General features: G+C 39.4%; 1 protein-coding gene across 8 annotated transcripts in view; it reads right to left on the reverse strand.

The window, feature by feature from the left end:
• Positions 1-18,578, reverse strand: part of FRY (FRY microtubule binding protein) — a 441,494-nt gene that overhangs the window by 48,338 nt on the left and 374,578 nt on the right. For all 8 annotated transcript variants that reach the window (XM_053900511.1, XM_053900505.1, XM_053900498.1 and 5 more), the window contains 9 exons: positions 17,677-17,875; positions 16,083-16,204; positions 11,888-12,075; positions 10,499-10,593; positions 8,649-9,256; positions 7,487-7,584; positions 6,927-7,097; positions 3,074-3,214; positions 1,105-1,284 (listed from right to left, as the gene is read on the reverse strand). In XM_053900511.1, the coding sequence (XP_053756486.1) occupies positions 1,105-1,284; positions 3,074-3,214; positions 6,927-7,097; positions 7,487-7,584; positions 8,649-9,256; positions 10,499-10,593; positions 11,888-12,075; positions 16,083-16,204; positions 17,677-17,875 (1,802 nt within the window). The remainder of the gene's footprint in view (positions 1-1,104; positions 1,285-3,073; positions 3,215-6,926; positions 7,098-7,486; positions 7,585-8,648; positions 9,257-10,498; positions 10,594-11,887; positions 12,076-16,082; positions 16,205-17,676; positions 17,876-18,578) is intronic.

An 18,578-nucleotide genomic window follows, 5' to 3' on the forward strand; every position in this document is an offset into this window, starting at 1 on the left:
CAGGCTTCCCAAATGTCCATTCTCAGAGCAGCAGGCAGATCTGACTACCTTCCACCCTCTCTTTTCTTTTTCTTTTTAAAAATTTAATGCTTATTTATTTTTGAGAGAGAAAGAGCAAGAGAGAGAACGTACAAGTGAGCAGGGGACGGGTGGAGGCAGAGGGGGACAGAGGACCCAAAGCAGGCTCTGCGCTGACAGCAGAGAGCCCAATGCAGGGTTCAAACTCACAAAACCTCGAGGTCATGACCTGAGGTGAGGTCAGATCTTAACCGACTGAGCCACCCAGGTGCCCCCCAACCTCTCTTTTCTTCCTGATTCCTTGGCTTGGTTCACTAGTCCCCTTTCTCCTTCCTTCCCGCTCCCTTGAGGCAAGAATACGGATCATTTTACTGGTCTAAAAAGTCATGTCACTTGGGGAAACAACCGTAAAGGCAGATTCTGTGTCTCTTTAAATCTCAGTCATTTGCTGGTCTGGCTGGGAGGTCAGGGAGCAAAGTTGTGGATATAAAGATAGGACATGATACCTGTCAGATAAAGAAATGAGGTCAGGCTTTAAAATGCTTATGATCATTCCTTAAAAAAATTTTTTTAAATGTTATTTTATCTTTGAGAGAGAGAGAGAGACAGACAGAGAGAGAGAGAGAGAGAGACAGACAGAGAGACAGAGTGGGAGCAGAGGAAGGGCAGAGAAGGAGGGAGATACAGAATCCGAAGCAGGCTCCAGGCTCTGAGCTGTCAGCACAGAGCCAGACATGGAGCTTGAACTCATGAACTGCGAGATAACCACCTGAGCTGAAGTCGGATGCTCAACCGACTGAGCCACCCAGGTGCCCCTAAAATGCTTATGGTCATTCTATTTTAAAGTTATCTCTTTCAAAAAAATCATTTTTATATAGCTGAGGCTAGTTTCTATTTTTAAATGCTGCCAATTGGAGCCCCAATGAATACGACATTCACTGTGTTCCTAAAAACCAGAACCTAATGCAGGCCTTAGAAAACTTACTTTGAAGTAAATGTAAAATAAGTCTCTCCTTCCCCAGACAACTAGTTTTGACCTTTGTCGCCTGTTCTCGCTGCTGAGATTTACAGAAACAGATAACATACCTCTGAAATATCAAAGTGAAAGTCTAGGGTTTTTCCAGGTAATTCCTTAGAAGCACTGGTCCACACTCGATGTATTTCTATCTTTGAGAGGTCACTGTGCTGGTAGGAAGGCAAAACTAGACTGGCAGATCGAGAAACCACCAGCTTCAGGATATTCAAAGCTTCTCTCCAGTGAACACTCTGACGGGAATAAAACATTCAATGGTTAAAAACAATTTCATTTTTAAAAACACATCAACCCCCAACTACTGAAACTTCTTCTGATCAGTCAGAATTCACAGATTTAAAATAGTGCAGGAAGTTCCATCATATGTAAAAGGCAAATGACATAAAAAATTTATACAGATGAGAAGATACATTTAGGAAACAAGCAAATAAGAAAATACCAAATTTTGTCCATATTCAAATAAATAGAAGTTTAAAAGTACAAGGTACCATTTTGGTCAATGAGGTAGCTCTTTGGTACGAATAAAAAAAAAAAAAACCCAATGCATTTATGCTACTGGCCACTCACTCTCAACATTCTCCCCACCTCCAGTCTCTGTCTTCCTTGGTGGTTCTCCTATTTCAATGGCCTCTTAATTGGTCTCCCTACTTGCAGCCGCTATTGAAGTCCAGCATACCCACCCCAGCTACAGTGATCTTTCTAGAACTTTTCAGACCATGCTGCTTCCCTGCCTAAACTCCTCTAAGGGCTCCCTCTGGTGGGCAGTGTGGAGTCCACACACGTTGAGCACAGCCTACAGAAGTAACCTCCCCCCAGGCTAACCTTGGAGTTCCTCATACCAGGCAAGCTCTTTCCTTGTTCCGTTGTCCTGGAATGCCCTTCCTCTCCTTAATGGCTTATCACATGCCTACTCTTTCTGTGAGACTCACTTTGTTTTTCGATCTTTGTCTCCCTGACAGGCCCCAGGCAGGCTGATGGGCTTCTCCCATAAAAATATTGAGCACAGATAAGCGAACTTGATAAAAGTTATTATTATTATTTACCTAGCCTGTGGAATAAGAGCACATGAAATAAAACACATTTCCTTCCCTCTTAAATTCTGCACAATGGGAGGTCATGATTTGAATGTGAAATCAGTCCCCATTCAAGATAAGATATCGAATAACAGAGATAGCCCACAGTCCTGAGTTAGTTAGAATAGGCAGTCTAGTAAAACAATTTTTTCTTTGCACTAGGGGAAAGGGGTTTGTAGACAAATAGGAACTGGACACCTGGCCCTCAGGACTGCTGTGAAGTGAGAAAGTGTTACTGAATGCCTACCAAGTGCACGACTACTTTCGGAGAAATGCCACTTAAAACACGGACAATAAAAAAGGCTTGGAAATCATTTTTAGCATTAAATAATTTCCGCAAGCAACGTGGTATTCAAGTGATGATGGGGTAAAAACGTCTAACATTGACATTGTATGGCTTTGCCAATGAGTTCAACCAGATAGAACCTAGCATCTGCCCTTGAACTCTGCAACTCAACAAGTACACTCCTGTGTTTGTTTGTTGTAGTATTTTCAAATACATTCATGCAGGTTGCTTAACCTTACTGTCCTCAACTCTCAAGTGACAATTTTAATCCCTGAATTAACCCTTTGTATGTTGAAACTCCTGCCCTAGGTTCCTTCTCCTTCTTTGAAATAGGAAACCACAAATACAACCCTGCTGGGCCCTCCCAGCCAGGTACCTGCTTTCAGTACCCGGCCTGTGAGCCCCAAGAGGCAGAACTGCATCCTCTGAGGGGCTCAGAAATGCCTCAGCTTGGTCCTGTCTTTCTCCTCAGTATGTCACTTGCGGTGTGGTCGGCCACCACACCTGACTGCTCTCAGGGCGTTAGGGATATCAACGCATGAATGTGCAGCCTGGCGCCCATACAGTTCTACAGCCAAGGATAAGCTACAAGCGAAGCCTCAGTCTTTCTGGGATGACTCTGGAAACATCGTAGTTCTTAAGTGAAGGTATCCAAATACTCACTTGGACATATTTTTCAATGGTCTTCAGAACTTCCACATTAAACTGCTTTACAGGCACGACTGACAGATCCATGTAGCTGAGCAGACTGTAGATCACCTGGAGGAGGGGCTGCTGCATGCTTGGGAGACCCTTCTCCAGCAGCTGTGGGAGGCAAGGCACAGGTCAGTCAGTGAGACTCCAGCCTTTTCATACACAAGCACCGATGCTTCCCAACACCTTTAAGATCGCACGTTTCCTTAGGAAGGAAAAGAAAATCCTAACTACTGAAGGCATAAGGTTATCATTAAAGGCAATGTAAGCAGGTTTGAGTATATAAATACCACATTTACAAATGAAATACAACAAAATAAACCTCAAAAGGAAAGCATCGAATGCCACCAATTATTGAAAATTACATATTAAAACAAAGGACACAAGTTATTGGTTATCAAACTGGCAAAGTTTAGCAAGTGATAATAGTCGGTATTGGTGAGGATATAAGATGGAAATGTAACATCAGTGGAAATGTAACTTGGATAATTTGGCGATTGACATCCAGAGTACTAAGAACAATTTATGTCTTTTGAACTAGTTATGTACTTCTAGGAACTTTTCCAAACCTAGAGATAGACATTAAGATTTATATATGAGATTTTACTAAGGTGTTTTTTTTATGATGGTAAGAAACTCACAAAAAAAAAACTAAACAAAATAGCTCTGTAAGTAATATAAATGCTGAACACTAGGGAAATGGATACATAAATTATGGTAAATTGCATGATAAAATATCATATCATCAATAGAATGGCATTTTTAAAGATGGTAAAGGATATAAGATAATATTAATTGAAAGAGGAAGGATATACAATTTCTGTGTAATAGATGATGCTGAAATCAATGTGAATGGGTGTGTGTTATTTAATAAAGGAAGGAAATCTCTAGATAATGTAATTATTTTGGATGATTTTTCTTTACTTCACCTCCTCCTCCTGTTCTCTTCCCCTTCTTTTCTGTACCTACGAAACTTTCTTTTATGGACATATACTACGATATCAACAATATTTTCAAAAAGGAAAGCAAACTAATGAGAAAATCTAAGTGACATTTATCAGGATAAAAGATTACTATTCTAAATAAAGAAGTGTAGAAAGGATTCAAATATATGCTGAAATTTCACATCAAAAGTGGTCAAAAGAAATAACTGAGCAGTTAATGTAGGAGGAAATGGGCAATTATACAAATCTATTGTGTGGAAAAATGAAATATATTCCTAGAAAGGAAATACATAAAGAGAATAATTTTAAAGTACCAATAAAAATATTAGGTTGAAAACAGGAATAGAGTAATAAGATATAGTGAGGATATGGGAAAACACATTTATACATTGTTGACAGTATCGTAAACTGGGAAAGTGTCTGTGAGACCAATTTCCCAAACGTGTACAACTACATTTGTATATTCCTTCACCTGGATAGTAACTTTGGGAAGTGCCACCAGAAGAAATAACCTGAATATTATCTGATAAGAAGTCTACATAAAAGAACCACTTGTAATAGAAAAAAGTTATGAATATAAGCAAAAGAGGAGACGTTTAAGCAAATTGTGTTATCTTAACCTGTTAGAATCCCACAGTTGTTGAAAATGACACTATGTGAGCTATGTCAACACATGTAAATACACACACAAAATTACTGTTAAGTGAACAGAACAGATTCACTGGCAATCCTGACCACAGTGATCTACAATTATACATATGTGCTTGAAATAGGAGTTAGTATATCTTATGCATGGTGGGAAATTAAGTTGATAACAAAATCTGTAGTGACAATTTGTGACAAATGCTGAATACAACAAATTAGGTAATCTATTCTTATTTATTTATTTTCACTTATTTATTTATTTCACTTATTTATTTTCACAGTGAAAAAATATATATAACATATATATATATAACATGTATATTATATATATATATATAATATAAAGTTACCATTTTGACCATTTTTAAGTGTATAATTCAGTGGCATAAAGTGCATTCACATTGTTGTGTGACCACTGCCACTATTTACTTCCAGAATTTGTTCATCATCCCAAATAAACACTCTGCTAACCGTAAAACACTAACTCTCCATCACCCCCTGCCCCCAGCCCTGGGTAACCACTATTCTACTTTCTGTCTCTGTAGATTTGCCTATTCTGTGCACCTTGTACAAGTGGAATCCAATAATACTTGTACTTATGTGTCTGGCTTATGTCACGTAGCATAAAGTTGTCAAGGTTCATCCATATGGCAGCCTGTGTCAGTGCTTCATCCCTTTTTAAGTCCGAATAATATGTACGTATGTATATGCCACATCCCATTTGTATTTGCGAAGCTGTTTAAATTCTACATTTTATTTTTTTCCTTCTTCTATTTATTTATTAAAAAAAAATTTAAATTCAAGTTAGTTAATGCGTAGTTAACAATGGTTTCAGGAGGAGAATTCAGTGATTCATCACTTACGTGTAACACCCAGTGCTCAACCCAACAAATGCCCTCCTTAATGCCCATCACCCATTTAGCCCAGCCCCCACCCACCTCCCCTCCAGGAACCCTCAGTTTGTTCTCTGTAGTTAAGAGTCTCTTATGGTTTGCCTCCCTCTCCCTTCCCCTATGTTCATCTGTTTTGTTTCTTAAATTCCACATGAGTGAAATCATATGAAATTTGTCTTTCTCTGACTGACTCTGCCTAGTGATCTAAACACGTCTTGCCTCCTTGCTAACTTACACTTCACTTTGTTTTAAAACAGGCATCGTCTGTAAGCAGGGCATTTGCGTCAGTTATTCCGGTACGTGTGTGTTTTCTCAGTGGCTCTTGTGGGGCAGATGTCACCAAGGTGATTGTCAAAAGCAGCAGGGTGGCATATAAGAGAGGCTCTTTGGGGTGTTGACATTCTGAATACAGCTCACACATTGCTGACCCAGACTGCAAATCAAAATCCTGCAGGACCAACTGTCAACGCAGATGGAGGGGGCAAGGACCCTCTTCTAGGTTCAGGTTCAGTCTTACGGAACCTTTCAGACAATGATTGATTCTGTAACTTATCTGCACCCTACACTGTTGACATATCTGAAAGAAAAGTTTGAAGGTACCGTCCTCATCACTTCCAAAAAGGCCCTGGCAAGACGTATGCATGCATATCCCTCAGACAAAAGCAATAGTGAACATGCTAACCCGAGGTGGCTGTCAGTGACCACTTGCCTCATGGGTTTCGTGACCTAGTGGGTTAAGCTAGTGGGTGACTGGAGGTGCTGCACAGAATACATTTCATTTGCTGTGTATCTCCAGCACCAATGGACAACAGGGGCTTGGAACAAGTGTGCTAGAAACACATTTCTATGGGCACAAAAGAATCCCATTCCGGTTTTCAAAACAAACTTAAAAAGGAAGATAAAAAGTTTACTTCAAAATATATGCTGGGTAATTGGTTCAGAGCCAACAACCATTAAATATATCAAGCCACATAGTAACTCCTTAAATAACATATGAACACCTGGGGTAATTAAGATAACATTTCTCCATTTTTGGAATGTTCTGACACGTATTACTGTAGTAAAAAGAAGGATTTTAAGCTTTTGAGGTGGGTTATACCTCAGTTCAAAGGCTGGCTTTAAACATATGGCAGATTATTTAACCTGGTTGGGCCTCAGATTCTTTGTTATAATAGAATCTACATCAGTGGCTTGCTGTGAAGATTTAAAAAGATTCCATATAGCATCTATGATAATATATAATAGGCACTCAGTAAATGAAATTAAGAGATTATTATCCATTCCATATAAATATTTTAGCCATGGAAACGATAATAGGTTTGTCCCTAATGAAGAGTTTACCTCTGCCAGGTAGGTCACCATATTCAAGGTGATGTCAGCATATGCTTCATGAAGGTATCGGCAGACCACGTTGACCCATGTGGCACAGTCCCTCGTGTAGCTGTGTGTCTTATAAAGGGTCATGACATGCGCAAGATTGGAAAGTTTGGGGTTCTTCTCTTCCAAACACACCTTTTAAAAGAAGAGAATCAATTAGGGATAAAGTTGCCTGATAAATAGGGAGATGTGTTAGCAATTGTGCCAAAAGATAGGTTTGCAATTTTGCTCCGGAATCTGGAAAACACATAGATATATATTTTGGTTTTTTTGGTAAGCTGCAAAAGCGCTTATCTCAGTAATTAGCTAATATGATTTTCACAAATTCTTTCCACCTGTCTTCTCGATCATGAAACCAAAAGACAATGTGCATCAGCTACTCAGAGACGTCAATTACTAGCAATCTCAATCATTATTCTCAGGTTTTGGGAAACTCATTTCCCTCTCTGGGTAATTGCTGTTCCGCGTTGGACCTTCCTGAAGGCCCATATCGACCCACTTGAGTGTGGAACCAGAAGTCATACCTGCGCAATCCTTTCGGCTATATCCTTGCAGAACTGATTGGGATTTTCAAAATGCTGAATCAGCTGGGGCAGGAGACACAACACGTTCAGTGGAAACCCTGGATCGGAGAAGATGCAGTGGAGACAGCTGAATTTGGTACATTTTAACTGTTAACAGTGGGAAGGAATATTGCAGATTTTATTCTGAGGGGATGCAAAAGCAGTCTTTTGAACACAAAATCCAGGGAAAAAACGTACAACAATGACGCCAGTTACAGAGGAGGCACTGAAGTAGATTTGTAATTCTGAGACACGGTGACTGTCTTGCTATGGACTGTTTGTGAATCAGGATGACTGGCACAGATTTTTAAAAGCAGATTAAGACGAACAAAAACACTAGTTTGAAACTTTTATCAGAAAGCATATTTTAAGAAAAGCTTGTTTGAGAGGATGTAAGCCAACCAATTTAAGTCTTGCTCATGTAATGCAGTAAAAGAAGACTCTTTAAAATGGTAAGTAATGGCTTAGTACTACTGTGTTAAGCTATACCTTCATGAAAAGAAGTCTGGGTCACATGTCATAATATTAAAAATATGGCTGGCGATTTGGCTTAATTCAAAACAAGAGGGAATCAAGAGAATTTTCAAGAGGAAGAAAAAGGCTAAGAAGAAAAAGATTTAGGAGTTAAGAAAAAAGAGAAAAAAATGCTTATCTGTACAAGAAAAATGGAATAAACTGACTGTATATGCAATTCGATCTAGAAAGCATGAAGAAATAATTAATACATATTAATATATATTAATATATATTATTAATATATATTATTATATAATATATATTTATAATATTATATATTATAATATATAATAATATTAATATATTAATGTATTATTATATATTATTATATTATTATTATATATTATATATTAATATATATTAATATGTATTAATATATATACATTACTTCTGTACCTTTTATGCTATTGCCTTAAAAATGCCTTCTACAGTGTAAATAATTTTAAGATTTACGTTATGTGTAATTTTGGAATAAATGACAAACTATTCCCCAACAACCATTTCTAAACAGAATTGTTAAATGTACTAAGCCCATTATCTTATTACACCAAACGTAAACACAACAACCATCAGAACTGTGCAAGAGAATGAGTGATGTTGGCTTTACCAATGGCTTGGGATGAATCCACCATGGATACTTTGGATACTGGTGTCAGCAAACTGAAAAGCTGCAGGGTAAGGTCAGTGGTGGTGAGGGAGGTGAATCCCTTCAGCAGTAGCTGCTGCAACCCTGAGAAGTCTGACCACTTGAGCTGCCCTTGGAGTTTCTCAAGTTTTTCTCGGTTCTCAGCTTTATCAAGTGGCATGTGAGCCAGTAGTCTATTCAACAGCCTTAAGGCCATTAGGTATTCAAACTCAAAATCAGATTCCATCAAAGCCACTGTGACCCAAAAGATGGTGGCCAATAGGTTTGTTGGATGGTTTATGTGTGATGGGTCTGAGAGGCTGTCCTTCAAGGAGGATGAGCTTCTGGTTTTTGAGGAGAGGCCTTGTTGGGTACAAGCCTGGATTCTGTCCAATGTGGCACTCCTGGGTGGGTCTGAGGATCGGTCGACAACACCAAACTTCTTGGGCACAGAAAAGCTTCTTTGATGCCGGCTCCGTTCTGCGGTTGCTGTATTGCCACTGGCTGTCCCAGGGTTCACATTTAGTTGTCCTGTGCTCTTTCTGCTTGCTGTTAGTTTAGTGCTAGAGCTTAAATCTGGTGATGAAGAGCTGGGTATAAAAATAAAAAAGTTCAATAGAAAGCCAACACGCTCAGTGAAGAGCCAGTCCTTTTAAGATCTACTGACAAACTATAAGGGAGGGAAATCATTCTTTGGAAACACTATCTATTCTTTACCCCCCCCCCCCCCACACTCTAAAACTTAAAGTAATAAATTTCCTTATTCCTAAACTTAAGCTATGAAAAAAACAAAAGCAAACAATGAGAACCCTTACCAACAAAACCACAACAAAACATAATACCTACTTATACATATTGAAAGGCTAAACAAGAGGGGTTGGTGGTAAAGTTTACTGATCTTTCACGTATATTTTTGTTTGAATTTGGGCAGAAGTAATTTAGAAATAAAGTGTACCTGATAGGTACAAAGTTTAGTATTCTATTAACTGACTGATAAGGAGAACAGAAATGGAAAGGATATTATCTAGAAAGAAAAAAGTAACTGCATCAAAGGAATTTTTTTACACTTCTAAAAAATCTATGAGAAATTATCTCTAAGCCTATTTCAGGCTGAAAAGATAAAACTCTTTATCAACATTCCTGCTAAATTCTTACTGATTGAGATAAATCTGTAGGTTTATATAGAAAAATATGTATGATGTTAGTAATCATACTAAAATTACCTATCCATAAAAAATGTCCAACTTAAAAGTGAAACAAGGCTCAGTGTGATTTATGATAACATCACTGACTCAATTTCAAGCAAAATGAGCTCAATTATATAAACAGAATACAGAATTGTGAAGGATTTGAAATGGGTAATTAAACATTGGCGGGAGCAAAAGGAATAAAAATAAAAAAGGAAGATCCTAAGATAGGAATATATTCACATAAAATCGACATTAATCCCAGCTGTTTTTAGTGATAGTTCAGACGAGTTTTATATATATTCATTCAAAAAAATAAGTAGTTTTGGTTTCTGTTTACAATGAAATAAACAGGATAATTATTATATAAAATTTGAAAAAGTACTCAAAGTCTTAAAAAAGAAAATGAGAAAGGATTACTATTTGCATTATTTAGAACTAACATTTCTTCTCTATCTTTCTGATGTGTAAAACTACTTATATAACATGTGTCTGTATGTGTTATAATTTCTTTTTTTTTTTTAAACTAAAGAAAATGTCATAGTTCAAAAACTAGATTTGTTCTTTGGATTTTGCCCAAGGTTCAGGCATGTCTCAAATATTAAGTCCAGCATATTTGATTTCAAAAGTCATTAAGCTTCTCACCGAGATAATACCGTTAAGAGATCGCTGTTCCTCAAGCAGTCAGACAAGTTATCCACAGCAGCTTCCAATGTAAGGAGTGCTTCCATTACATAACCCTGCCAGACATGCAAAGATAACATTTTGTACTGCTTAAAACTACTGTTCCCTTCCTGAAGATAAATTTAATTAACACAAACTTTATTCAAATCTAATTTTAATATCATTGAGTGCTAGACAATCTATGCTACTTTAACTTACCGAGTCTAAAAACAAAATTTAACGGCCACTTAGGAAATTCAGATGGCTTAGCAGTTAGCAGGTAATCACCAAGATTTATTTCCCTAGCTCTGACATCCTCAACATGTCAATCTCATTTTAAATCCAGTAGGGAGAAGCAAAGGCTAAGGTGGCAATCGTTGCCCCTTGATGAGGGGAATGGTGGACATTTGAAATACAGAATGTCAGTATCTGAGCCAGAAATTAAGAGCTGAGGTATGAGAAGGTCTGTACATCAGTGACATTTTGAAGAGCACGTCTAATGTCCAGAAAGAGGAAAAGAGGCTAGAGTTCACACGTGTGTTAGTCTCCTGGGGTGTAGTAACTTTTCTGATGGAAAAGAAGGGAAAGAAAGGCTTGGCCCAAGCTACAGAGCTTGTAATGCCCTTGTGATGCTTGTAATGCACCCCAGTGCCTGGGATCTATGTACAGGGTCTTCTTGTGGCATCTATTCTCTCCATTACTTCTTCAGCTCTTCTCAGTGTACTGAGGGTTAGTTATACAGAGAGGGGTAGTGTTCTGCTTAGATATGATGGAGATCTCTTCTCTGGGTGGGGAGACTGCACAACAGCATCCTGGTTTTGTCCTTTGCCAGCCTAGGGGCTGGTGGCAAAAGGAAAAAACAATGCAAATAATTCCCCAATTCCCAGTCAACTAAAACTAACAACAAAAACAACCAAGGAGCCACCAGGGGATTTTCAGTTGTTGGCTCAATAAAACAATATCCACTGAATTTCTAGAACAATGCGCCTTGAAGTGATTTTTTTAAGTTTATTTATTCATTTTGAGAGAGAGAGAGTGTGTGTGTGTGCTAACAGGGGAGGGGCAGAGAGAGACAGGGAGAGAGAGAGTCCCAAGCAGGCTCCCCACTGTCCATGCAGAGCCTGATGCGGGGCTGGATTCCATGAACTGTGAGATCATGACCTGAGCCAAAATCAAGGGCTGCACATTTAACAGACTGAGCCACCCAGGCACCCCAAAGTGATTTTTGTAAATATAAAAGTTCACATCCAGAAATTTTTAAAATAAATTGTATATGCCCACATGGCTGAGATAATTGGCGAGAAAAAGAAGGCTCAAAGTCATTAAGTCCTCATCTTTGACATGAGAGAAGGAGAATGAGTTTGGTGGTACCTGAATCTCATCTCCATGTTCTCCAATCACCTCCACCAGCCTGGAGAGAAGGTCAGACAAGGCATGTGCTGACAGAGGTTGCTTGAGCGCCCGGAATATCTGGAAGGACCGACCGGCATAGTGCCTCGAAGAGCTTGCGAGGGCGGTCTGCAATGCAACTTCACTCAAGTGCTGCTCCAGATGGAAACCTAGGCACCAAGAGGCAGATGGTCAACCTATACTCTGAAAACCCTGGGGCATCGGTGATCGATAGGTTTAAATCAGGCTAACTGCAAAGAGCTATCCTCTGGCGGTACTTATTTAAGAATGAGCCATTTTAGAGTTAAAAAAACAACAACAACAAATTTGAACAGATCTTAAAGAGGCATAGTGTAGTAGAGTCAGAAGCTTTGCAGCAAGGTGGTCCTGGTTTTGAACAAGGGGTTTTGGGACTCTGAAAAGAAATGTAGTCTCTATGACCCTATTTTCTTTTTTTTAATAGGAGAATAATAGTATCCGTATCATAGAGTTGTGAAATTTCGACGATTTAAAAAATGCTTTGTACAGTGTCTGACACAGAATATACTCACAAATGTATTCTTGTTTATTGCCCTAGCATTTTTCTACATTGTTCTTCTGAAGTACTTTTTTGCATAGAGTACTTTCACTCCTTTTTTCCTAAGAGAATTTGTTAGGAACTAGTTTTCAGAGTACTTGTGCAGAGGAAAGCTGTTAATGGATCGCATCAACTCTGAACACAACCAAGGCCTCTACCAAAGTCTTTGCTCTTCAGAATAGTCTATGAATATGCAAATATTGAAATGCAGATGTTGCCAAGAAGGCAACCATCATCTCAACTCTCGCCCGAAATTGGTTCTTCCAATAGCATGAAGGTAATCTCAGTCATCAGGAAACCACCTGATCAGAAGGAAGTGAAAATGTAAGGTAAAGCACACGATTGAACTCTGGGCCATTGATCTGTACTCTCTGCTGTGCCTCTCTGCAGGAGAAAAACTGACTACAAAGTCAGAGGACAAGATGAAAACAGTGATTTTGGCTGTCTCTGTGATCTAGGGGATTCCATGGTACATTTGACGGTCACATGAAAGTGAACCAGGAGGGAGCATTTAATGTCATTGTTCTTAGCTGCTGCCTGGCTGTTTGACCCTAGGGACCTTTGGATTATATGACAGAATGTTCCTACAGAGCAAACAAAGGGCCCTGGAAAATGACTTAGGCATATTCAAGGTAGGAAATACAGGATTAAACCCATATAGGCAGTTCACAATTTATGAATGGATCGTGTTTCAAAATGGAATTTGTACCTTTATTTTGTTTCATTTTCCTACTTAATTTTATTATGTGCGGTGTTAGATCCTCGGTCAACAAACAAAACTTATTGAAATCAGAATGGACCTGACGGCTAGAACTATACTGGTAGGACTATAGCACCCCACCATGTTCTTGGTGACAGTGCCACCAATGACATGACAATGTCCTTAAGAAAGGCTATTTAATGTGTCACACAGCAAACCTACATTTCCCAGCCTTTCTTGCAGTTGTGGCCTTGTGCCTGAGTTCTGGCTGGTGGAATGTGGGAAGAAGCATGGATGCCACGTTCGAGCCACGTTCGAGCCACGTGTGGTGTAAATTCCTCCTGAGTAATCCTCCACTCACTCTCTTCCTCCACCTGCTGGCTGGCTGAAGAGGGCTGAGGACCTCTGAGCCGAGGTGATCAGAGCCACAGAAGGAAGGTCTTTGAAGCACCATGTGGAAGGCCGCCTGCCAAACTATGCCAATGTCCTTAAGAGAGGCTATCTAAATTAAAGGCTCTTTAAATTGAACAGTTCAACTCTATACTGAACTGTTATGTGATCGGAAGTAACCTTCTACTGTGTTAAGCCTCTGAGCTTTGGGGGTTGTGTGTTGTAGCAGTTATGCTACCCTGTTTAATACAAGTGTTTCCAGGAACATATTTTATTGTGCTACAGTGGAAACAGGCCGAGAGCAGAGATGTATAAAGAAACCGTAGTGAGTAAAAATGTCTGGGGCAAGATGTGAAAAGACTCAGACTTTAAGCATCCTCTGGGAAAACAGTACAGGGATTCATGAGTTTTCTCATTTTCATCGTCTTCATGCAATCAAAGATTTTAAGCCAATTAAGGGTTTGTACACAAACAGTAAATTTCTTCCTTTGGGTTATATTCAACCATCAAGTGACTTCTAAGTGAGGGAAATAGCAGTATAAGAGGTGGTGACATTTCACAAACATTCCCAAACAGGCTCAAAACAAGAAATGTCACTCCTATTCCTGAAATGAGAAACTCGTTTCAGTTTATCAGTATTTTTTGCTTTTTTAGAAAGCACCCTCTGATAATGAGAAGAGATGTGGCTAATCTGGAATGTTTCAAACTGTGAGATGTGCTAATTATCAGAGCAGCTGAGAAAGCCAGCGAGCTGTATTTCATTTGGTCAGCCTGGTGTGTGAAAAAAGGTAGGGGTAGTTGTTGCTTTACGCTGAGGAACCAGATTTAAATTTCACACACAGATCAGCCCAGGCCAAGTTGAATCTGAATGGTATGTAGCTAAGGGCTTAAACATCCTGATGTTATTATAATCTACATAAGAATCACAGTGTGTTCAGAATATTGAATGATCATCGGCACAGGAATTATTAGCAAATACTTTCAAAGTCAAAGACATTTTATCACAGAACTCTTTTTTAAACCAGTTTTCAAATCTGGCAGTTTTTCACAGTTGAGTCTGAATACAGTCAGTAAGATTTATTACTCATGGCTGCCTTCGCTTTTTTGTAAAATGTCAAAATTTGAGTATGCTTGACACACAATGTCACATTAGCTTCAGGTGTAAAACACAGGGATTTGACCTCTTCGACTTCCCTGTACGTTTCGCTCACCACAAGTGTCTACCATCTATCACCATACAACACAACAACAACACTGTCATACTATCGTTGACTAGATTCCCTATGCTGTGCCTTTTAGTCCCGTGACTTATTCCTTCCATAACCGGAAGTCTGTATCTCTCTCTCCCCTTCATCCACTTTGCCCATTTCCCTACACCCTTCCCTCTGGCCACCCTCAGTTTGTTCTATTTATAGGTCCGATTCTGCTTTTTGTTAATGCATTTGTTTTTTAGATTTCACATGAGTAGAATCATGTTGCATTTTTTTTTCTTCAATCTGACTTACTTCACTTAGCTTCCTAGCCTGTAGGTACATCCACGTTGTCACAAATGGCAAGATCTAATCCTTTTTTATGGCTGTATGACAGTCCATTATTACATATTGTTATATATATTCCATTATGTATAAAATATACATATTGTATCAATGGAATATATATGGAATGAATACATATCTACAACTATATACATGCACGCACGCATGCAAACACATGCATGCACGCGCGCACGCGCGCACACGCACACACACACACACACACACGCGTCTTCCTTATCCACTCATCTATGGATGGACACTTGAGTTACTTCCGTATCTTGGCTACTGCAAATAATGCTACAATAAACAGAGGGGTGCATATATCCTTTCAAGTCAGTGTTTTCATTTTCTTTGGGTAAATACCCAGTAGCTAAATTACTGTATCATATGATATTTCTATTTTTAATTTTTGGGGGAGAAATTTCGTACCATTTTCCACATTGGCTGCACCAATTTACATCCCCACCAACAGTGCGTGAGGGTTCCTCTTTCTCTACATCCTCGCCGACACTGTTATCTGTTGTCTTTTTGATTCTAGCCATTCTGACAGGTGTAAGGTGATATCTCATTGTGGTTTTGATTTGCATTTCCCTGATGATCAGTGATGTTGAACATCTCTTCCTGCATGTGTTGTGTCATGGCCTTCTCGAAACAAAATTAATATTAGAGGGAGTAGTTTAAATTGAGTGAGGTAAACGCAGCAAGGTGAACAGTGACCTCTGGGAATTATTTGATAGAGCATAACGCAAAAATACAGGACATTAACAATCATTCACTTAGGCACATTTGAAATAAGCTTCAAGGCTCCCCTATGAATATTCTCCTGCTGTCGGCGCCAAATATAGAACCATATATTTACACATATGCATGCGTATATATGTTTGTATGTATGTATAATGTGTGGTTATAATGGGAAGAATATGCTCCATTACAGAAAATGGTGAAAGTGGCATTTGGGGAAATTGGATAAAGTACCTGATTTGGAGTCTTTAAATACGGATACAACATGACGTAGAAAATTAGTAAGCTGTTCAGCACTCTTTGAATTTTGATTTTTGGGTGTGATGTCTTCATGGCACCAAAGTGGACCAAATGCCCTTAAACAAAACATACAAAACGTTAAAAATATAACCACTTAAATATAATCATTTTGTATTTTAAAAACCACCTATGCAGTTGTAACTCCAAAGGTGCAATGTGATTTTGAAAGTTTAGTGATTAATGTGGGCGTAAATTTCAGTCTGGTAAAGCTTAAGAGCATACTCAAAATGGATCTAGCTAATTCACGGAGGCATATTTTTTCTTATGTTTTACTCACAAAATGAAAACCTCACAAAATTTACTCACAAAGTTAAAACCTCTCAATTCACCAGAACGGTGTTTATACAAAACAGGTGCTACATGTTTGTCAAATAAAATGATATAAAATGTTAATTAAAATACAGACTTAGACATTTGTATATTTTAGATTTGCAGAGATAATGCTTTTATCCGGATCATATCATTAGACTACCAAATACTGTAGAAATGAACCGAAGATGCGTCCTCTGTTATCTACTTGGTTTTCAACAGAAAGCACAGGATGGAGCCAGAGGTGAGAATTTCAGAAGAACACTCTTCCCAATGCAAGGTACTGACAGTGTTGAGTGGTGAGCACACTTTTCTTCCCCACAGACCATTCAGGTCTCCGAAATATCCTGGATGTAGTTACCATTAGGCCCCCCCTCCTTAGCTTCCTGTTCATCAAGTCCTGTATTGAGCTGTGAACTGCAAATACTCTGAATCATTAACTGAGGAAAGAAAATGCTCTTTTTTTCATTTTTTGTATGAATTGATGCACTCCCGAGAGAAAGAAAGATCATGGGGGTATCAGATAACAACTATACAGACTAGACTTCTGGGATTAATGAGAAAGGATAGGGTCCCCTCCCCCCGACAGAGTCCCAGGTAAGCATGATTTTCTTGATGCAAATACTGCACCTCAGGGTGCCAGACATTCTGAAGCCTTACAAGCTAAATTGTTCAGTGGAAGAACCAGAAGAAGAGCTGAAAAGACAGGATTGCTTGCTTGCAGCTTTTCTTGATTTTGATTATTAGTTTGCTTCCTTTCCCATCATGCTTCCTATTGTTTCTGACTTCCATTTATAAATGGCTCTGGACGAGAAGAGCAGATAATGGTCCCCTCCGCAGCTGCTCCTGGGTCGACCGTGGCTAATATATTTGGTTTCCAGAGGATGTTCTTTGCCAAGTCTCAGAACTCCCAGATCCCGGCAGCTCTAATAGATGATTAAAGTCGTCCTCACCGTGGGACGCTACCGTGTCCTGTCTCCATCTGCTGCATTGTCTTTCTACACGAAACCTCCTGCCTGTCAACTGTGCCATCAGTGGGATCTCAGACTTCTGCCAGTATCTGCCTTGTACACAGACTCCAGCAGATGCAATTTAGAAGAGAAAAGAAGGCTTTGCTAAAATCACGGGCTCGCCTTTTCATCTGTCAAGTTCTAAAGCAATGCCACTTCCCCAAAAGACCAACCTAAGAACAGGCCTGTGTCCCCTGAGCCCCCACTACCTGGTCGTCAGAAACTCAATGAGCTTGTTCGCCTTCTCATCCGCTTCAGCGGCTGTGTCCACGTCTTCGACCTCCTGGGTCATCTGCGGGAGGTTCCCACTGCTGCCCCCCAGGCTGATGCTGGAGGACGTGGAACTGGAGCTTAGCCCCGAGTCTGGCACTGGGGACGACTGGTCCTCTCTCAGGAAGTCAAAGCCACCTGGTGGGACAACAAGGTCAAGGTAGAATGTGCTAGGCAGGGTGCTTACTGAGGTTAGGAGGTGAGCATACAGGAGGGTGTAGTTATTTGAATCTCTTGGAGGAAACATTTGATTTCAACTATGGTTACGATGAAACCAGACTGATAGTTTTTCCTTGCTTGTGGGATAGTTGCACTGCTGTGTAAACCAGAGTGTACTGGGTAATAGGAGTGCGATCTGTTATTTTGTAGCCTGGTGTTTGAATTGATGCTTTCTGCAAAAGAAGTGGTGTATGCGTGTGTGCGCGTGTGCACATGCGTCTGTGTGCACACACATGCATATGTGCACAGGCTGACGGACAGTTCCCCTATACATCTGGACCCGACTGTGCTGTTAGTAAATTATTCTTGGGTATTCGACCACTTAAATATGTGAAATGGTACCAGTGTTGAGAATACGAGCACCTAATAATGGATGTTATGTTTTGAGTAAATGTGCTTACAACTGTGAATATTATGTGGATATTGCTATGTTTTGATAAAGTATGTCTCGTGGTAGTCAAAGAAATACGGTATCAACAAATATTATGTTTGTTCCCCACCTCATATTTGATTATCATTCTACATCCCTGGGTGTTGCTGGTTTGAAAATGTAGATACGCCATCATCCCTTTTCTCCTACCTGATAATTACAAAAAGTACATAGTTCTGGTGGTCTGAAGAT

The sequence above is a fragment of the Panthera pardus genome, unplaced genomic scaffold (genome assembly GCF_024362965.1).
Source record: "Panthera pardus isolate Hobbes unplaced genomic scaffold, ASM2436296v1 HiC_scaffold_1, whole genome shotgun sequence".
NCBI lineage: Eukaryota > Metazoa > Chordata > Mammalia > Carnivora > Felidae > Panthera > Panthera pardus.